Source organism: Tribolium castaneum, chromosome 8 (genome assembly GCF_031307605.1).
Source record: "Tribolium castaneum strain GA2 chromosome 8, icTriCast1.1, whole genome shotgun sequence".
Classification (NCBI taxonomy): domain Eukaryota; kingdom Metazoa; phylum Arthropoda; class Insecta; order Coleoptera; family Tenebrionidae; genus Tribolium; species Tribolium castaneum.
Genome location: NC_087401.1, coordinates 17000721 through 17022048, shown reverse-complemented (window position 1 = coordinate 17022048; position 21328 = coordinate 17000721). Strand labels below are relative to the sequence as shown.

Sequence of the window (21328 nt, the reverse complement as noted above, 5' to 3'; positions counted from 1 at the left end):
ACATCCACAATTCTGCATTTATTTCATATTTTTGTACAGATCGTATGTTTGTATCATGTATGTTGTATTCAAATCATCAAGTAAAAATGTATCTTTGTTGTGAGTGAGTTTTTTATGCCGCACAATCGACGATCGAAAATACGAACGAGACACATCCGAACCTTAAAAGACTTCCGTGGTTTAAAATTGCCGATCCTTCCCATCCTATACGTGATGATGATTCACCAACATTTGTACAACAACATTCCATCGTATCCATGTTATCTATTGCTGTCATTTTCGCTTCAAACGAGTTTTTTCGTTGGCGGACTACTTTTCGTCTTCTATCAATGATTTCACGCACTTGGACTTCCAACGGAACGATTTTTCCTTCACACTGTTTGGGGCGTTCGGTATTGGTGTCGTTTGAAAACAGCACGTTGTTCACAAATGTACCGTGGGACGAGTAGTTGATCAGCTCGAAGTTTTTCGTGAACTGAAAAATTACAACACGACAAAATATTTCGCACCTTATCTCCAAAACTACAAGTCATAGAACAAAAATAAAAACAGATTTGGAATCCTCAGACAATTTTACGTCCAAAAACCATACTATTAACATACATCTATGGTTATTGTAATTTTGACGATTTTTTTATTGTTGGTAGGCAAGTAAGAATTTTCACCAAGTTGTTTTATTCGGATATTATTTGCGCAATTTTGGCTCGATTATCACGAAATTTTGTACAGTAACAGATAATGAAGTGCTTAAAAGCGCTACGAGTCGTTTTGAACCAATTTTTGTTTATTTTAATTTTTTTTAATTTTTTTGTTGATTGCAAAAATTAAAATCGACCATTTTCGTTGATTATCTTCAAAACTACTACTCGTACAGTAAAGATGAAAACAGATTTGGAATCTTTGGACAATTTTACGTCCAAAAACCATACTATTAATATATATTTTTGGTTATTGTAATTTTTACGATTTTTTTATTGTTGGTAAGCAAGTAAGAATTTTGACCAAGTTGTTTTATTCGACTATTATTTGCGCATTTTTGGTTCGATTATCACGAAATTTTGTTCAGTAACAGTTAATGTACTGCTTAAAAGCGCTGCGAGTCGTTTTGGACCAATTTCTGTTTATTTTATTATTATTTTTTTGTTGATTGCAAAACTTAAAATATACCATATTCCGTTGATTATCTTCAAAACTACTACTCGTACAGTAAAAATGAAAACAGATTTGGAATCCTCAGGCAATTTTACGTCCAGAAACCATACTATTGACATACATTTTTGGTTATTGCAATTTTGACGATTTTTTTATTGTTGGTAGGCAAGTAAGAATTTTGACCAAGTTGTTTTATTCGAATATTATTTGCGCATTTTTGGCTCGATTATGATGAAATTTTGTTTAGTAACAGATAATAAACTGCCTAAAAGCGTTGTTAGTCGTTTTAGACCAATTTCTGTTTATTTAATTTTTTTTATTTTTTTGTTTGCAAAAATTAAAATCGACCATTTTCGTTGATTATCTTCAAAACTACTACTCTTACAGTAAAAATGAAAACAGATTTAGAATCCTCAGACAATTTTACGTCCAGAAACCATTCTATTAACATACATTTTTGGTTATTGCAATTTTGACGATTTTTTTATTGTTGGTAGGCAAGTAAGAATTTTGACCAAGTTGTTTTATTCGACTATTATTTGCCCATTTTTGGTTCGATTATCACGAAATTTTGTTCAGTAAAAGATAATGGACTGCTTAAAAGCGCTGCGAGTCGTTTTAGGCCAATTTCTCTTTATTTTTTTTTTTAATTTTTTTGTTGATTGCAAAAATTAAAATCGACCCTATTTCGTTGATTATCTTCAAAACTACTATTCGTACAGTAAAAATGAAAACAGATTTGGAATCCTCAGACAATTTTACGTCCAAAAACCATACTATTAACACACATTTTTGGTTATTGTAATTTTGACGATTTTTTTATTGTTGGTAGGTAAGTAAGAATTTTGACCAAGTTGTTTTATTCGGATATTATTTGCAAAATTTTGGCTCGATTATCACAAAATTTTGTTCAGTAGCAGATAATGAACTGCTTAAAAGCGCTACGAGTCGTTTTAATTCAATTTCTTTTTATTTCTTTGTTATTTTTGCCTTTTTTCAACTGTTTTTGAGTAGATTTTTTTAAATTAAGAACTCATTTTTCAACACTAATAAATAATAATAATTAATGCGAAATTCTCGAAAGACAAGTCCGATAAAACTTTTATTTCATAGTGAACGATAAAATGGTATTTTATCCACTGTTTACTTGTTTTTGTTTTTTTTTTAATTGTTTTTCTGTTTTTGACGTTCTTTTGATTGTTGAATTTCTTGACCGCTGTGGAAGATAAAATAAAATTTTATCGTCTTGTATAACAAACGAGTGTACCAACTTTCCTTCGCCTAATTCCCTAGAAAAACTCACCTCATCGTAGAAAATGATCGCATGCCTTGCCGATATGTTATTGCAATGTCCAAACCGTTCCAAATCGACATCATTGGACGATCCTTTCCCCACATTCAACACCCGGTATCTCATCGCCACCGCTTCGGGATATCTCGCCGAAACCGTCGGCCTAAATCCGAGAAAACTATCGTCGTGTCGCACATCGTTCGGACTGACTTCGGACGTGCGCACATTGTAGAAATGTGGGGAAACCACCGGACACATCATAGCACGTGCGCGAAGCGCCGACTTCGGCTTGATTTTCTTCTTCGGACTGGAAAAAACGCGCGATATTCGTTCGATATCGGCAGGCGTCAACAATTCACTCGGCATAGGCATGTGACGTAATTTGCTCTGCAAATTCGACGGTAGATACAAATTTAAGTTGGCGGAATTGTTCGGCTGGTTGAGCAGGTGCTGGATGCGCTGATAAGCGAGGAGTTTCACCAATCGGTCGTCTAATTGCTTCAATTCGACTTCAACTGGACAAAAAATTAATGACAGTTAGCACGTTCAAACCTACTTGATTTGAACCGATTTTCGGGTTGGCAATGAACTGTTGCCATGGTTACGTTTCAGAATTTGCTTGATTGTCATAAAATTGATTGTGGTGTTTTTTTTTTTGCAAAAATTCACCAAAATTGGATCAAAATCATTACATTTGAGCGAAATTGTTGTTATTTTAGCCTTTTTTGTAAAAGTAAGCCAGAAAACCACAAAATTTGGGGTAAAACAGTGTTAATACTTTGCTTTTTTCGTGCGATTTCTAGCACAAATTTAATGTGAGCTATAAACGTAATTTCTTTAAATACAAGTTAAAATTTTAGCAAAATTTGCAATCGAAATTTTGTTGGAATAAACACCGAAAATGGTTATTGTTATCTTCGAGTATTTTGAGTTTTTACTCAAATTTTTTTGTACTCATTGTGTTGTTTTTTACTTTGCAACAATGGCTGGGGACATTTAATAGGTTGGTGTCGCTATCGTTGAGATGGAAACGGTTATTTTTTTACGATAAGTGACAGTTCTTGCCAAATTTTTGATTGTTTGTCCTGTTACCAACACATTAGGAATAAACACTAAATTATAAAAAATATTAATTTTTATTAAATTTTTTTGAGAGATTTGTTACAAAAAATATTGTACCTTACTTGTTTGTAAAGCAATTTCCCATATTCGCACTTTATAATAATAATAATAATAATAATAATAATAATAATAATTTATTTATGGCAGTAAAATAGTTACAAGAAAAAATAATACGATAACAAAATTAAAATTTTCTACAAGTTATTCTTACCACAAATTGGACTAAAAGGCAGCAAAGCTGATCAAGGTTTTGGCCCAGACAATAAATGGAAAAAAACAGAAAAATAATAAAATAATACAAAATATAATAATAAAAAAATATCTAATTCTATTTAACAAAATTATAGAGGAATTAAACACATAAGAAAAATAGAAAAATCATTTTGTAAGAAACATTTTTTTCATGCAGCACTCGCTACGCTCGTGGACCAAACAAAGTGCTCATGTGGGAAATTGCACTTTCTAAAACTGATCCTTATGCAGAATTTTCTGATAACTTCGAATCCAAAGTTCGATTTTCTGTTTGGAATTGCCTTTTTGTGGAAATTTTTCTTGCAACGTTTTTTTTTGTGTAGCAAAATTTTCGAGATGCTAGAATTTTTTTATACACAAGCGAGTACATTATTTTTGCACTATTAGAACATTTTAACACAATCTTTAATAAAAAATACGATTATTCCATAACATCTTACCGGAAAACTCATGATATGTGTTAACCGAAATAAATATAATTATGTAACTTTTTCAAGCATTTTTGTCTACTTGAGCTAGAAACACCACAATTTTTGGTTAAAAACACGATAAGTTTGTAAAATTTCGTCAAAAATTACCCGAAAAATAATAAAATTATTTGACCGAACATAGTTTTATTTTTAGGCCAGTAACACAGTTTTTCTGGCGAAATTCTACTAAAATAAAAATTAGGTCCACATAATTTTTGTTTCCATTGAACGCTTTGGAATATTTTTCAGAATAAATGTAATTATTTTAGCAAGAAATCAGGTCGCCCTTTTAGTTAGAAACACAAAAATTTCTCTCGTTAAAATGGTTTTACTTTAATTTTTAGAATAACGAAATAACGAATATTTAAAAACCTCGCTAAAATTATTTGCTTAAGAGATGACCTTCAAAAAAACAGCCACAATAAGTGTCGAAGTCGCAACAAAAAACAATGACTCACTCAAGCCTATTTGTTTCCCACCTCTCTCAAGTAAGTTATCTCCCAGATTATATTTTTTGTGGGTGACGTTTTCTCCCTATTTAGTGCCGTTTCATTTATCAGTTTGTTACGGGCTGTTGTCGCGAACGGACGCGTCTTAAATTAAATCAAAATTTACTACGATTTAAAGTGGTTTGTGTTAGTGTGTGCTAATGGATTAGATTTTAAGGGAGAAAAGAAGCACACAATCCGGATTAAACGGTTCGTCTGCAATTATTTTTAGAAAAATTTCGCAACGAGTTTGGAAAGTGCAATCACATGAGCACCTTGTTTGCTCCACGAGCGCAGCGAGTGCTGCATGAAGTAAACTGCTTTCCAAACAAGTTGTTTTTGCTAATGGGTTGGTAACAGGACAGAAAAAATAACCGTTTCCATAGCAACGACGGCGATACCAACCTATTAAATGTCCCTAGCCAAAGTAAAAAATCTAAACAACGATAATTTAATGGCACATTGTTCTAATTTCCTTATTTTTATTTCAGTGGGTGCGTTTAAGACGGGACTTCGGCATAAAAGGTCAGTGCATTTTATTTATTTCTGAATGAATTGTTAACTCACCTTCGTTCGTAATATCCGAGACGACGTCCGGCAAAAAAATATTGTCCTTTTGGTCAACCGTTGCCCCATTCATTACCTCATTTTTAATACAACCATTTCGACAAAAATCCTCCTTTGTGTCGTCCTCTTGAGTATTATTCGTATTTTCATCTGTACTTTTATCACACGTTTGATCCTCCGGACCGTTACACAAACTTTGTACAACTTCAACATCTTCACACTTAACAGCGTCCTCAACCATCTGCTCTCGATTGTTTAACACACTCTCTAACCGCAAGACATCCTTCAAACTCGGCAACAATTTCACCGGTTTACGATAATGATATTTGACCATTGCCGGTACTTTAACGCGATTTTTCGACGCCAATTTAATTTTTACACGAAACGGCGGATTTTTACTGTGAATTTTACGAAAAAACTCCAAACGTATGGCGTCTTGATCGACGGGACCGTTGAATTTATCCCACAGTTTGATGCGTTCGGTGGCCGAAATCGAAGTCAACAGTTTAGAGTCCTAACAAAACAAATAATAACTCAGGGTGTTTTAGAAACTTGTTTTTAAAATCGGACAACTTATATTTTTTGCCGAAAACTTACGAGATAGTGTTCGACGTGATTCGGGCACATCCAGCGGCCGCTAGGTGGCGTTGTTAGCGGTGGATCTAAGCAATCCATGTGAAAGTATAGGGAGCAAAAGTCGCACGATATTAGCGGAGCTACACGGCAAGATTTGCGACATTCGTGGCATTTCTTTGCTGGAAGGAAAATTGTAGCATCTTGTTTTTTCTCGTGGTCTTTGTGGACTTTCATGCTTTTGCGGCCGTTGCGAGAATATGGGGCTTCGACTGAAAAAATTAGATACAACATTTAAAACGCCTACAAAAGTACAAAAATTAAAGTTAAAATTCTAGCAAAATATTTTGTATTTATTACCAGACGGAAAGACAAAGACAAAACTAAATCAATAATCGACGTTTACTTGTGACTACTGAATTTTAAACGCTGAATTACAAATGAGTTTTACGAAACGAGTACACAATAGAATCTGCTGAATAAATTATTTAAGTAAATCGATTAGAAAAAAGAGTAAATTAAAAATGAAAATGAAATCAATAAAACAGGCTGTTATAATAATTGCAACATTGATTTTACTAAGTGAAACGTAACAGTCTTGTTTAATCCATGTTTTCAGAGTGGCTTATAATTATGTAACAACTTAACTCAATTTTTTATTTTATGGATGTTGTTCCTAGAAGAAATCATTGTCTTACAGAAAAAAATGAGCAAAAAAAATTTTTTTTTCATTTTATTTTCAAATGAGACGAAATTTTTTCTTCAATTTTATGTGCTATATTGTTGCTAAGACCTTCAGAAAGTTATGCGATTTGAACATATTTTTTTTTATAGAAAAATCAATCAATTAAATTTTTAACAAGTTTAAACAATAAGCCAATTGTACAAAAATTTGGGAAACCCTTTTGAACTGCACCCTTTTTTCTCGTATTAATAATCGAATAAAAAATTTCTGCAGCAAGGCAATAAAGTTAAATTTTTTATTAATTGAATAATTATTCTTTTGTTGTTTTGTTTTCATTTTGTATCTTTATTTTTATTATTATTATTTTTTTCAAAGTATTCAGGACACATATTTTTTCTTTTACTATTATTTAAAAATTATATTATTTTCTAATATTAATATTTTAAGTTTTTCTTTTCGCATTTATTTTTAGTTTTGGTTTTTTAATTTATTTTGAAAAATGTATGTTTTTGTTTTGTTTTGTGAGAGGTTAGCTAAACTTTGCCTTCTCACATTCTTTTCTTGAATAAAGGCTTTTATTATTATTATTATTATTATTTGTCATTTTAGAGAAAAAGAAATAATCCGAAATTATATGTTTTCCGTTAAATTAATGCCCAAATTGTTATTTTCTTCATCAGAATAAAGCCATTTTAGGTCTTAGACAATAGGTGATAACGTTTTAAGCAAAAAATTATCGAAAATCAAAAAACAAAAACGTTATCTCAAATTTTTATTTTTATCTAAACTATAACATAAATATCGTTTTCAGGTAAAATAAGCCGTTTTCAGACAATTCTCAGAGTTTTCTCATTTTTAAACAAGAAATTGTCCAAAATTAATCGTTTTCTTCCAAACTAATACATAAACCGTTTTTTTTAGCCAGTTTTATGAATTTTTTTTTTTTTGAGCAAAGAATCGTTCGAAATGCGGAGTTTTCAACCAATTCTCTACGTTTCTAAGCAAGAAATTGTCCAAAATGAATCGTTTTCTTCCAAACTGTTTAAGCGATTTTATATTTTTGACTACGATTTTCGTCGTTTTAAGGCAGAAATCTTAAAAAATAAAATGTTTTCAAATAAATCACGTTGTTTTGTTGGATAGAATAAAGCGATTTTAAATTTCCAACACCTGGTTTCGATATTTTTGAGCCAGAAATCATCAAAAATCAAATAACTTCTACAAAATTGTTAATTTTCTAACAGTCTGAAGCGATTTTATTTTTTTAACTGCGAGTTTAGTGGTTTTTATTTTGACAAAAATCCTGTAATATTATATAATGCGTTCAAAAAGACTTTAGATCAACTCTTGCTGTGAAATTTTGAAGGTATGTTGATTTCTTCGGTTACTATATACGTGCAAGTAGCACGTTTGACACTTCAACAGAATAAAACGATAATCTATCAAAGACAATAAAAATCTAGCAATCTAAATTCCACAGCAAGAGTTGATCTAAAGACTTTTTATAACTTGACGCTGTAAAATTATAACATGTGATCGAAAATGAACTGAATTAGAGCAGGCCGTGTCAAAAATTGATTCCTTGTTGAATTTAAACAACAAAAAAAAATCAAAAAAAAAATTGATCTCATGGAAAAAAAGAACAAAACAACCTGAACAAACCTTTATCAGTCCCTGGAAAAATGCACGGTACACTCATACTCCTGGGCAAATCAAACTGCTTGGGATTCATTGAACTCGCAGCCTGAATTAACAAATCCATCGGACTGACTTTCGCCTTTTTGGGGGCTTTCCCCGCCGGCGTGGACGCCGAGCGTTTGTTCCTCGTTTGGGGCGCATTGCTCTTTTTTGCATATTTACAACTGTGACACAACCACTCTCCACTCGGTATATCCTTCTCCTCCAATGGGGGATCACTGAAACGCAACCGTTTAGCCAAAACCACAAACCGGGGCGTCCCCGTGTTACTGGCACTGCAGATGAAAACTCGACGGACACTTGTCACAGCAAATCAAATCGCCCCCTTCGCCGCACGCGTCGCAACTGTCGTGGTTGTGCCCCTTTCCCGGCCGCTTGAAGTACGGGTGCTCCGTGGCGGTGGCCCCCTTGCGCGATTTCGTGTCCTCGGACTGCGGGGGCGCGATCAGAGCCTGGATTTGCTGCAAAAGCGCACACAAAGGCTGCGGAAATCCGCCATTTTGCGCGACTTACGTCCATGAGACCCCCAGATGTGTCCAAATCGTACTCGATTGAAGCCATTGCTGAGGAGAACGGTGGCGTGGGAATGAACTGAGTGGTTTTTCACTCACTCGAGTTTGGTTTTTTCGGTTTTGGTTACATGGTTGGGGGAAAATATGAATGGCACTGAAAACTGCAATTTGGTTATGATGACGGTGAAATGGGGGCGAAACGATCAATCGGTTGAGATAAATTCATTAATAACACTTGAATTTTTACGCTTATTTATAAAACGTTTGGCAGGTTTTTGACAGTGTTTGCCGCGAGCTGTCACTTTTACCGACTTACCGACCGAGCAGCGCCATTATCAAATATTCCCTTCATTCACACGAATAATTAATTATTTTTACAAAAACTGAATTAATTAATTATTGAATTAGTCACGGACTTTGTTTCCAACCACAAGTTTCAATCGCGAGATATTATTCCAATAAAAAATCTCTTCCCTAATGTACTTGCTATTTCAAAACTATAAAAAAGCAATGGCGCATTTACATTTCTTGGGGTCATGTATGTCACAACTAAAAACTTTCTATGTTCAAATCGGGCTCTGGTGATCAGTTTAGTGCCAAAAAAGCCCACTAGTTAGAAGAAAAAACTAATTGACAAGTGACAGTTAATTTTGTAGTTTTGAAACAGATATTATCTTTGTATCGCCGTATAAATAAAACACTGACTTATTGCCACAAAATTTTATTGGAGCAAAAAATACAAATTAACATGAAACATTGGCAAGTGTTCCCATGGGGTCCCAAGCTGGCAAGACGATCGGTTTTTGTTTAAAAACTTCAAGAACATCAACAGGAACATACTTTTTATCAACCACCACTTCAAAAACGTACTCCTTGAACCAGTCAGTACTCATAATCAAGTAGCCTTTTTCGCCACGATCTTCACCCCATGAATTTTCCACACGCAATTTCGTCACTTCATCTTTTTCCTGTCAGAAAAACAATAAAAAATAATGAGTCTGGTCAAAATTGTGCTCTAAGTTGGCCATGTCCAGTGCTGCCAGCTCACAATCATGCCTACTAGATCCGAGCTGAAAAGCTCCTAGATTTCTATTTTAGTTATTTTCCAAGGTTTAGTTTATGGTTTAGACTTGGAAAAACTGCATTTTTGGCGAAATTTTGTGGCTTTTAATAAAAAATTTACGTTTGTAAAGGAAAAACGCACTAAAATACTCGAATAAAAGTAAAAACCTATCGATTTTAAGCAAATTAGCACTAAAATCACCAAATCTCTGGTGATTAAGTGTTGCCAACAGGAAAAATATCGGTGTGAATACAATCTACCGGGTGATCAAAAATATTTGTTTGAGGTGGCAACACTGCCAACATAAAAATCTACTTACGTTCAAGCTCACAGCGGTGAAAACCATCGCATGTGACATGGCACTGTCTCCATAAATCAATCTATCGGCTTTACTCAAAATCGTCTGAATATCCACACCAAAAACCAACGGAAAATTATGACTAAAACCAAAAAACCATAACCACAAACCCAACCAACCAAAAAAAAACCTACATTTTCAAATCTAAAATCCCCTGTTTTCCGGCGAATCGTTTCATAACCTCACACCCAAACCACACTGCCTCGCCATCTTTAATCGACTTGGCCGTGGCATCGAGTAAAAGTTCAACGGGTTGATTGTTGTATATACAGGGACGTCCACCCACAACATTCCCCAGACAATCCACTGTGTATACTTTACCGTATTGGTTAGACGGTCGCGGATCGGTAACTATGCACACTTTATTATCGACATCGAAAACAGGCTTCACATGCTCTTCATAGAACGCTTTAGGTGTTATTGGACCAATGCTGTGATAAGTCTTGTTCTTATCGTAATAAGTGAAAGTGAACGTCTCAGCAGGCACACCCAAACAAATGCCAACAATACGATAAATCGTATTCATTTGTTCGCGTATTACGTTTTGTACTTTGAGGTCGCCTTCGCCTTTGGCGATCAGGTCTCGGATCGTTTTCGCGTATTCACGCAACTGAAATGTGAGGATTAGGCACTCGGCTGCGGCTCGTCCACCAAATGCAATAACAATATTTGTTACTACAGTTTCAAAGCAACCCAAAATATTAAAAAAAAAACAAGTAAAATTAAAATTAATTAGTTATTTTTTAACTAATTAACTACCCATTTTGAGCTTACAGTTAAGAGAAAAAAATAAGAATTTGCATTTCTATATTAATTTTTGTTTACACTTTTCTTTTTAAAGATTTATTTATTCCCATTGTATTTATATTTTTTTATTCTTTTCGCTTGGTTCCATATGGAAAAACGTAATTTTTGTAAATAAATACATAAAATGAATTGAAAATTTCAATTTATTCATCACAAAATAAGTTAAAAAACTGTATATTTCTACATATTTAGACAGTTAATAATTCCTACATTTTATAAAAAATATTGTATGTATTACCGCACAAGGATAAAATGACGTTAAAATATTCTATTTAGAATTCATTTCCTATGATTAAAGAAAACACCTTGACGCTATAATCAGTACTCTTCCTTTACATTACTCTGATAAAAAAAACAATGGCAATAATACGGCTAATGATAGAGAAAACTTAAAGTATAGTTTCAATTAATTATTATTACTATTATTTAGAAAAACCAACAACCATGAAATTACGTTATTTCCTCCCTGGGAAGGAAAATGAGGGAGGAAATAACGTACTTACGAAAAAAAAACACTATATTTTAAAATGATGAAATTGTAGATATGAAATTAATAAAGTCTTAACGTGCAATAGATTCCTCCATGTACTTATTAAATCTTTGTATCTATTTTTTTATAAAAAATAATATAAGTTTATATTATAACTTATTCCCATCTTTAATTAGTTGGCATATTTATCACTTTTTTTCCATTATAACCTTGAGAAATTGAGAAAATCCAACCTTGAACGTAAAAAAATATACAATAAGGTATACAATAAAGAATATTTCTGACTTTGTAAATTTAAAATTAACGAATAAAATAGAAAAAATTGAAAATAAAGAAAAAAATGTTCTAACACATCTTACATTATTCATATTTGTACACAAAGGTCACACATTTTTTTCCATATCGAGGTTATTTCAATCATAAAAGATATGGATCTTTGAAAAATTTTTCAAGATCTTAAACAAAAACGGGCATTATCAGGAAAGAAATTGGCATAATCGGGGGAAAGGGGGCACAATCTGGAAAATAAAAATCTGGCAAAATTTACTAAAAACGTCGCAATTGTGAAAAAAAGGCATAATAATAAAAAGAGGGCATAATCGTAAAAAATAAAAAAGGGGCATAATCTGAGATTAGAGGGCATTATCATGGTTTAGAGGGCATTATCATGAAATAGAGGGCATTATCATGGAAAAGAGGGCATAATCACTAAAAAGGGCATACCCATGAAAAAACAAAAATATAAGAAAAAACGAGCTTTTCTGAATGTTTATACTCACTTTAGTCTTGAGGATTTGATTCATTTTGGCGCTCGTTTCGCAACTGAACGACTCCGGAAAACACTTCTTGGGCATAAGTCCATGTTTATTGATCAAATTAACAATCATATCCCACTGGCCTCCGTCCGAAATCGGATCCTAGACAAAACCCAAAAAATCTTTTCCAAAAAATTAAAAAAAAAAAAATTACATTGAGTAGAAAAGCCACCAAACGTCCCTCCACCGGTTCGTTCCGCTTGGCCGTTTCGACAATATTATTAAGAAAAAAATTACACCGTTCGATCTTGTCCCAGAAGAACAGATAGGCTTGCGAAAATTCAAAATCATCAATATTTAAATGCTTCATAAAGGGCAGTCTGATAACATTCATCGTTGCAAAAATCCAGCACCGGCCTGAGTTTTTTTGATTGCTGACCGGCTTGCCTTCGGCCTCCACCTTGTGCTCGTACACATGATGGGTCTCCTCGAGGGCCTTACGCGAAAGACAGGCGTCAAATGGGTCAATACGTGAGCACACATTTTGAGCGAAAATATTCTTCTCGTCTGAGAAGAAATTCGAACGGAATTTCTCCAAAGTCTCCTTGCTTAAAGCTGCAAATAAAAAACGAGAATTTCTAATCCCCAAAGACCAAAATAAACAATGACTGGGAATTTATGACATGTCAGAATGATTTTACATAAAATTATAATAAATCAAAGGAAAATTTTCAATTGACAATTTTCGAAAGGTGGAAAAGGTGTGGTTTAAACTGGGGGGCACTTACTTGGATCCATGTTATCAAAAATTGGGAATTAAACCGAAAAAACTGTACAAGTTGTTACAAATTGTAACCTATCACCTCTACAACTGTCAAACGACAGTATCGCCAACCGTTGCCTTGCACAAAAACTGTTTAAAATACCACACAATCATTAATACACTGGTGTAAAGTGTGTGGCCTATCGCAGTTATGTTATAATGACTTTATCCCACTTGTTACATAAATAGTCACTGCGCAGCATTCCCCACATTCCGAACGCATGTAATAAAAGTGAAAACAGCCTCTAGACAGCCTGGCCATGTTGTTTCACTAGTGTTTGGTTAAACTGTCAAAAAGTTGATTAATTAGTGTCAAAAAAATGGAAGAAACGTCCGTTTCAAATCCGCCTTTATTGCCCGAAAAATCGAAAAAGCGTTACGAAACCACGTACAGAATGTTTAAAGATTGGTGTTTGACGAAGAACAATGCTCCCGTTTCGGAGGCTCTCCTTCTGGCGTACTTTCAGGAGAAGGATTCGATTCTGAGGTCACCTTCCAGCAAATGGTGTGAATATTCAATACTGAAAACGACGATTTTTATCAATGAGAATATCGATATCTCCAAGTATTTGAAATTGAGGGCGTTTTTGAAGCGACAAAATGCTGGGTATAAGCCGAAAAAATCGAATACTTTCAATAGGGAAATGATTAACCAGTTTTTGGAGCAGGCGCCTGACGAGAAATATTTACTTATGAAGGTAATGGGTTTAGGGCGTTGAATTGTTACGCTTTTTATTTAATGTGTTGACAAATGTGACTCAAAAGTCGTAGGTTCGTATCCTGCTGAGAGCCAGTTTTTTTTTATTGTTTATTTTTTCGTAAATACAATGAAAACAAATAGTAATTGCGTCAAGGGCTGGTAATTTAAAGTTTGAGTACATATACACAAGTCGAATTTTTTTCAATTTTTTTATTAATTTCTTAATTACGACAAAACTATTTGAAAAAGTGGAACTATTTTGATCCTAGTCTATGTAAAATGATCCGGGGAATCGACTGGCGTTGAGAAAGTCGCTAGATTCCTGATCGTTTTTAAGTTATGAATTTTTTTAGTAAAAAATTTTAATCGCCTCTGTAGTCGGTACCGTTGCCCGGAGCGGCTCCGGGTTTGGTCGAAAAAATAGATAAAATTAAGCGCTATCAGATGGTTTTTTGTTCGTTGCTCTAAGTCTTACAGTTTCCGAGAAAAACGCAAAAAAAGGTTTCTATTTTCACTTTTTTTCAACTTTCGAACGCCGATTACGGCCAAACTAAAAGAGCTAGGAGAAAACGCTTTTTTAGATCGGAAAGAGCACATCAAAATCTATAAGATAGAATCGGTTTTATTTGATTCAGAGACACTTTAAAAATTGACCGATTTTAAGGGGGGGGTGTTAACTTTTTTTTATTTTTTTTTATTTTCTTATTTACGCCTAAACTATTCGAAAAAGCGGAACTCTTTTGATCCATACTTATGCAAAATGATCCGGGGAATCGATTGGCATCGAGAAAATTGCCAAATTTGGAATAGTTTTGTAGTTATGAATTTTTTTAAATTTTACCAATTTTTTCATTTGACTCTAATTTGCTCGAAAACTGTTAGTCGGAAAACACTAATTTTTTTTTGAAAAAGATAAATAATTTAAAGAGCTTTCCAACGGTAATACACTTCATGGGGTTATCTCTGATAGTTCCGGAGCTATTGCTCGACAAAAGTTCCGGGTACCCAAAATCGACAAAATTTGCGACGAAAATTGAAAAAATCAAACATCAAAAATTGAACATATGGACTTTTTGTGGACTTTTAACAACTTTTGTGGGTTGTTAAGACATAAAAAAGTCCATAAAAATATGCTGAAGTGAGTTTAAAAAAAATTTTTTTTCATCACTTTGAAGGTAAGGTGTAGGCACAAATTTATTACTCAGGAAATTTGAGCAAAAAATTTGAAAATTTTAAATCTCGTGAAAAGTTGGTAAAATACAGAAAAAAAGCCGCTGAATCCAATGGAACAAACCGCGTTGCTCTACGACTTTTAGTTTTCGAGTTATGAATTTTTTTATTGAATAAAATTTTCCACTATGACAAATGGCTACCCTAAATTTAGGCAAAAAATTTTAAATTTTTAATTCCTGTGAAAAATTGATATAATATGTAAAATGAGCCGTAGAATTCAATGGAACAAACCGCAGTGCTCTACGACTTTTAGTTTTTTTTTATGAATTTTTTTATTGAAAAACTTTGATCGCCTCTGTAGCCGGAACTGTTACGCGGAGCGGCTTGGGGTTTTTACGAAAATATAGATAATTTAAACTGCATTCTGATACTTTTTCGGTTTTAATGCTCTCAGATTTACTGTTAGATTTATTTACCGAAAACTATTTTTGTTGTTGTTTTTTTTTGTTAAGTTTGCGCTTGCAGGTCGCCATGTTGATGGGAATCACCGGCGCATGCCGCAACCACGAACTGTGCGACATGAAAGTGGAAAACGTGAAAGAAGCCGGCGATGTTTTCATCGTAAAAATCCCCGATTCAAATACGGGTATTCCCCGAATGTTTGTCCTCACCGATCATTTAGACAAAGTGCGCAAATACATCGAGTTTCGCTCGAAAATAACCGTCGATTGTTCGCGTTTTTTCATGCGATATCATGAAGGCAGATGTTACAATCAACCAGTTGGCATAAACACATTCCTTGAAATTCCCTCCAGAATCGCCAAGTATTTGAATTTGGAAAATGCCGAAGGTTACACGGGACGCGCCTTTCGCAAAACTTCGGCAATGTTGTCGGCCAACATCGGCCTAGCTCGGTGGAATTTCCCCTGTATTAATGAAAACATCACAAAGGTTTCCCCGATTATTCAAAATAATAATACTATTAGTAGTGAAGTTGTTAATCTCGATGCTCCTGAGGAGTTGGTAAATGTTAAGGAAGAAGTGTTGAGTGACGAAATGTCAAGTGTGGAGGATAATACGAGCGAAGCGAATAAAATCTCCTACAATATTAACGGTAGTGAAGTTGCCGATTTATCGACAACTCGCTGCAAAGACGAGATTGTTATCAACGGGAGCGATTTTTCAAGCTCGGATCAAAATATTAAAATCACTAAAACGGAAAATAATGGAAATCCGTCGTTTGTTATTAATGTTAGTAATTGTAGCAATTGTAATCTCACTATAAATATAAATTATTGAACTATTTTTTTTTAATAAGAAATAATTGGCGCCAACTTTTAAATAACAATTGATTGACAACACTGAGTTATTGTTTGTTGGAAGAAATTATCTCGAGCTACTTGTTATTTCGTGGAAGCATTGCTGATAATGATAAAGATCAAAAATGAATGAATGTTTCGTTTTGTGGCGCAATTTTCACATTTTTTTAATTAATCAATTTTAGCCGTTCATCGGATTTTGTCACTTGCTGTGGAGGTGGCTAAGGTTGCGTGTAGTTGACTGGGTTAAAATGAGCGGTGTCTTCGTTTTAATTTGATTAAAATGGCTAAATTATTGCCATTTTCAACCGATTTTTTTTGATATTCAGATTTATACACAGTATGTACTAAAAGTATATTTTCCCAATATTTCAAAAACTATTAGTCTCACAAAATTAGCCTAGAAAAAGAGCTTTCCAACGATAATAAGTTTCATATGGTTATCTCTAATGGTTCCGAAGTTATTGCATGATAAATATGGGTGTAAAAAATTTTTTTATTTTTCTTATTTTCTCAATTATGGCAAAACTATTCGAAAAAGTAGAACTATATTGGTTCTATCCCATGTAAAATGATCCGAGGAATCGATTAGCGTTGAGAAAATCGTCAAATTCACAATAGTTTTTTAGTTGTGAGTTTTTTTTAATTTTACAAATTTTTGCTTTTATGAGCAATTTATTCGAAAACTATTAGTCGGACAACAATGATCTTTTTTGAAAAAGATAGATAATTTAAAGAGCTTTCCAACGATAATATGCTTCGTAGGGTTATCTCTAATAGTTACGAAGTTATTGCATGATAAATGTGGGTGTAATTTTTTTTTTATTCTTTTTATTTTCTCAATTATGTCAAAACTATTCGAAAAAGTGGAACTATTTTGATTCTAGCTTATGTAAAATGATTCGAGGAATCGATTGGCGACGAGAAAATCGTCAAATTCCCAATAGTTTTTTAGTTATGAATTTTTATAATTTTACATATTTTTGCTTTTATGAGCAATTTATTCGAAAACTATTAGTCGGACAACAATGATCTTTTTTGAAAAAGATATATAGTTTAAAGAGCTTTCCAACGATAATAAGCTTCGTAGGGTTATCTCTAATAGTTTGAAAGTTATTACATGATAAATGTGGGTGGTACATTTTTTTTTATTTTTCTTATTTTCCCAATTACGACTAAACTATTCGAAAAAGTGTTTTGATCCTCACCTATGCAAAATGATCCGAGGAATCGATTGGCGTTGAGAAAATCGCCAAATTGCTAATATTTTTTTAGTTATGAATTTTTTAAAATTTAATATATTTTTACTTTTATGAGCAATTTATTTGAAAACTGTTAGTCGGAAACAATTATCTTTTTTGGAATAGTTAGATAATTAAAAGAGTTTTCCAACGATAATAAGCTCCATAGGGTTATCTCTAATTGCTACGAAGTTACTGCATGATAAATGTGGGTGTTAACATTTTTTTTCTTATTTTTTCAATTTTCAAAATTTTCAAAAGCAGTGAAGAAATAATTGATTATTTACCATTATGAGACTAAGGCCTTAAGGGCAAGTGACAAACCCGATGAACGAATTTCCCCACAAACAACTGCCTTTGCTTCAAAATTTTATCACAAAAAAAGACTCAAATTTATCATTGGGTTTGTTGCAAAAATAGCCAAAATCATGACCTGTCTCCAATGCCCCTTACGCAACAATTTAATTATGTCAAACACGTGACCTTGATCAATGTCCACGTGCACTTGCGCAATACAGCGCCATATTACCACCAGCGGAGACCACGAGAACTACCTTCACGGGGCTGTAGCCATTGTTTCCAGGTGAGTCTTCCACTTTTTTACCATTTTCACGCCAAAATAACGCTTTTACAAACCCCACATTTGACACAAACTCTTTTCTAGCGCCCTTTTAATAAAAATTTATTCGAATTTATTGGTAAAATTTTGAGTCAAGTGATGAAATTTAATCTTATGTAACGTCGGGCACTTTTGGGTCAATTGTGACCACTTTTTGCTAATTTAATTCGCTTCGCATTTTTTAATGCGAAAATTGGATTTTGTGGTTATGTAACCGGGAAAATCGATCAAGTGGTCCTTGACATACGTCACGCAAGATTGAGGTTATGTCCTCGGAAAATTTACGTAATTTCCAGTTTTCCAGGCCGCTTTAACACCGATCACGATGTTCTCGTCGTTGTTGTCGCGCGCGATGTGCCAGAATGGGGCCCCCAGCGAGGCCCCGCAAGAAATGGGGCTGGTGAAGTCCCTCGTTGCTGGGAGGACGATAGCGGCGGCGGCGGCAGCCTCCAAGACCGCCGAAGGAGACAGTTGCGAGTTCGGCTCGGCGCACTATTTCGCCCTGTGCGGAATGGGGGGCATCCTGTCTTGTGGGATCACACATACGGCAATTGTACCCCTTGATCTGGTCAAGTGCCGGATTCAAGTCGATCCCAACAAGTATAAGAACGTATTCACCGGGTTTAAGGTGACCATGAAAGAGGACGGGTTCAAGGGCTTGGCCTTGGGATGGGCCCCCACGTTCTTTGGGTATTCGGCGCAAGGGTTGTGCAAGTTTGGATTGTATGAGGTTTTTAAGGTGAGGGTTTGGGGATATTTCAGGTTGGTAGCTGGTAGCCCCAAAAAAACAGACTATGGTGTAGAATATATGGTGTAGACAGAGTAAATGTAAAACACACTTGGACAATTAGTCAATTTTTTGAAAATCAACAAAAAATATTTCGTTTTTTTTTTCTATTTTCTCAATGATTGAAAAAGTAGTCGAACAAGTGGGACTATTTTGATTATATCTTATGTAAAATAATCTGGGGAATCGATTGGCGTGTCGATAAAATCACCAAATTGCCAATAGTTTTTTTTTTATGAATTTTTTTAGTGAAAAACTTTGATCGCCTCTGTAGCCGGAACCGTTGCCCGGAGCGGCTCCGGGTTTAGTCGAAAAAATAGCTAAAATTAAGCGCTATCAGATGGTTTTTTATTCGTTGCTCTAAGTTTTACACTTTCCGAGAAAAACGCAAAAAAGGTTTCCATTTTCACTTTTTTTCAATTTTCAATCGCTAATTACGGCGAAACTATTAGAGTTATCGAGAAACGGAAAAATGGAGGACAACCGGAATAAAAAACTCTACAAAATGGCATAGGACTCAAGGCGATATCTCGCAAAAAAATTTTCAATTTTCAAACGCCGATTACGGCCAAACTAAAAGAGCTAGAAGAAAACGGTTTGTTCCATCGTAAAGAGCACATCAAAATCTATAAGATAGAATAGGTTTCATTTGATTTTAAGACACTTTAAAAATTGACCGATTTTAAGGGGGGGTGTTAACTTTTTTTTTATTTTTTTTTATTTTCTCATTTATGGCTAAACTATTCAAAAAAGTGGAACTATTTTGATCCATACCTATGCAAAATGATCCGGGGAATCGATTGGCATCGAGAAAATTGCCAAATTCGGAATAGTTTTGTAGTTAATGAATTTTTTAAAATTTTACCAATTTTTGCATTTGTCTCCAATTTGCTCGAAAACTATTAGTCAGAGAACAATATTTTTTTTTGAAAAAGATAGATAATTTAAAGAGCTTTCCAACGATAATACACTTCATGGGGTTATCTCTGATAGTTCCGAAGTTATTCCATGATAAATGTGGGTGTTAACAATTTTTTTTATTTTTCTTATTTTCTCATTTACGGCAAAACTGTTCGAAAAAGTGGAACTATTTTGATGCTATCTCACGTAAAATGATCCGGGGAATCGACTGGCGTCGAAAAAATTACCAAATTCCCAATAGTTTTTCAGTTATGAATTTTTCCAATTTAACAAAAACGAAATATTGCCAAGTTTTGCATTTAGTCGTCTTATTATTATTTAAAATGCGTCATAAAAACACCCTTCTTGTAGGTATTTTACACCGACTTGATTGGCGACGAAAACGCCTTCTTGTACCGCACTTGGCTGTATTTGGCCGCCAGTGCTTCAGCGGAATTTTTCGCCGACATTGCGCTTTCGCCAATGGAAGCCGCCAAAGTGAAAATCCAAACTTCCCCTGGCTTTGCCACCACTTTGCGCACCGCCTGGCCTAGAATCTACTCCGAGGAGGGCATTAACGGCTTCTACAAAAGCTTGGTGCCTCTGTGGATGCGCCAGATCCCCTACACCATGATGAAGTTCGCCTGCTTCGAGCGAACTGTCGAACTCCTGTACAAACATGTGGTCCCCAAACCACGCTCAGAGTGCAGCAAAGGCGAACAGTTGATTGTCACTTTCGCTGCCGGTTACATAGCTGGCGTTTTCTGCGCGATTGTCAGCCATCCTGCGGACACTGTGGTGTCCAAGTTGAACCAGGAGAAGGGCTCGACGGCCCTGGAGGCCGCCAAAAAGCTGGGCATGGCCGGACTGTGGAAAGGGCTGACGCCCAGGATTGTAATGATTGGTACTTTGACCGCATTGCAATGGTTTATCTATGATGCGTTCAAAGTGGCAATGCGTATGCCACGCCCACCGCCACCGGAAATGCCCGAGTCGCTTAAGAAGAGATTACAAGCCGAGGGCAAATTGTAAAGATAATTACTTGTATTTTAATTAACAGTATTTCCGGATAGATCAAGCGATTGTGGCGTTCTTTGTTATGTCAAACTCTGTTATCTAGACTGTAAATAGAGCTAAAAACCGTAAATTATTCTGTTTTAACCAATAAAAGGCCCCGAAATTACACCACGTCTTTTATTTATTTAGTTAAAACAAAATCGTATTTTTTTATTTTCTCAATTACGGCAAAATTATTCGAAAAAGTGGAACTATTTTGGTCCATACCTATGCAAAATGATCCGGGGAATCGATTGGTATCGAGAAAATTGCCATATTCCGAATAGTTTTTTAGTTACGAATTTTTTCAAATTTTACCAAATTTTGCATTTGTCTCCAATTTGCTCGAAAACTATTAGTCGGAGAACAATATTTTTTTTTTGAAAAAAATAGATAATTTAAAGAGCTTTCCAACGATAATACACTT

The 21328-nt window shown here is 34.4% G+C and overlaps 4 protein-coding genes across 5 annotated transcripts; 2 read left to right on the top strand and 2 right to left on the bottom strand.

Moving 5' to 3' along the window:
• Window positions 1-5: 5 nt before the first annotated feature.
• On the bottom strand, window positions 6-9140 carry LOC100142070 (uncharacterized protein). Its single transcript, XM_001813962.4, has 7 exons — window positions 8812-9140; window positions 8569-8759; window positions 8263-8516; window positions 5940-6187; window positions 5343-5856; window positions 2456-2958; window positions 6-475 (listed from the first exon to the last, which is right to left on the bottom strand). Exons 1-7 carry the CDS (start codon window positions 8857-8859, stop codon window positions 113-115), a joined length of 2121 nt encoding a protein of 706 aa, XP_001814014.1. The 5' UTR covers window positions 8860-9140; the 3' UTR covers window positions 6-112.
• A 377-nt stretch (window positions 9141-9517) lies between these two features.
• LOC660395 (uncharacterized protein) lies at window positions 9518-13207 on the bottom strand. Its single transcript, XM_001813995.4, has 6 exons — window positions 13072-13207; window positions 12498-12898; window positions 12308-12445; window positions 10366-10841; window positions 10193-10313; window positions 9518-9778 (listed from the first exon to the last, which is right to left on the bottom strand). Exons 1-6 carry the CDS (start codon window positions 13079-13081, stop codon window positions 9554-9556), a joined length of 1371 nt encoding a protein of 456 aa, XP_001814047.1. The 5' UTR covers window positions 13082-13207; the 3' UTR covers window positions 9518-9553.
• Window positions 13208-13293: 86 nt separating this feature from the next.
• LOC103313307 (uncharacterized) lies at window positions 13294-16284 on the top strand. Its single transcript, XM_008196274.3, has 2 exons — window positions 13294-13804; window positions 15505-16284. Exons 1-2 carry the CDS (start codon window positions 13427-13429, stop codon window positions 16276-16278), a joined length of 1152 nt encoding a protein of 383 aa, XP_008194496.1. The 5' UTR covers window positions 13294-13426; the 3' UTR covers window positions 16279-16284.
• A 1682-nt stretch (window positions 16285-17966) lies between these two features.
• On the top strand, window positions 17967-21030 carry Mpcp1 (Mitochondrial phosphate carrier protein 1). Of its 2 annotated transcripts, none has more exons than XM_008196275.2 (3): window positions 17967-18122; window positions 18463-18897; window positions 20218-21030. In XM_008196275.2, the coding sequence occupies exons 1-3, from the start codon at window positions 17982-17984 to the stop codon at window positions 20875-20877; spliced, it is 1236 nt and encodes a 411-aa protein (XP_008194497.1). In that variant the 5' UTR covers window positions 17967-17981; the 3' UTR covers window positions 20878-21030. The 2 variants fall into 2 exon arrangements, with proteins under 2 accessions (XP_008194497.1, XP_008194498.1); XM_008196276.3 differs by having other exon boundaries at window positions 17981-18122; window positions 18455-18897.
• Window positions 21031-21328: the final 298 nt, after the last annotated feature.

Coding starts and splice junctions, on each gene's coding strand:
- LOC103313307 (XM_008196274.3), top strand. CDS start 13,427: ATGGAAGAAACGTCCGTTTCAAATCCGCCTTTATTGCCCGAAAAATCG. Junction 13,805..15,504: donor AGAAATATTTACTTATGAAG/GTAATGGGTTTA, acceptor TTGCGCTTGCAG/GTCGCCATGTTGATGGGAAT.
- LOC660395 (XM_001813995.4), bottom strand. Junction 12,446..12,497: donor TGGTGGCTTTTCTACTCAAT/GTAATTTTTTTT, acceptor GGTTTTGTCTAG/GATCCGATTTCGGACGGAGG. Junction 10,842..12,307: donor ATCAAATCCTCAAGACTAAA/GTGAGTATAAAC, acceptor CTCACATTTCAG/TTGCGTGAATACGCGAAAAC.
- Mpcp1 (XM_008196275.2), top strand. CDS start 17,982: ATGCCCCTTACGCAACAATTTAATTATGTCAAACACGTGACCTTGATC. Junction 18,123..18,462: donor GCTGTAGCCATTGTTTCCAG/GTGAGTCTTCCA, acceptor CCAGTTTTCCAG/GCCGCTTTAACACCGATCAC. Junction 18,898..20,217: donor GATTGTATGAGGTTTTTAAG/GTGAGGGTTTGG, acceptor CCCTTCTTGTAG/GTATTTTACACCGACTTGAT.
- LOC100142070 (XM_001813962.4), bottom strand. CDS start 8,859: ATGGCTTCAATCGAGTACGATTTGGACACATCTGGGGGTCTCATGGAC. Junction 8,760..8,811: donor CATCTGGGGGTCTCATGGAC/GTAAGTCGCGCA, acceptor GCGCTTTTGCAG/CAAATCCAGGCTCTGATCGC. Junction 6,188..8,262: donor TTTTCCAGGGACTGATAAAG/GTTTGTTCAGGT, acceptor TAATTTTTTCAG/TCGAAGCCCCATATTCTCGC.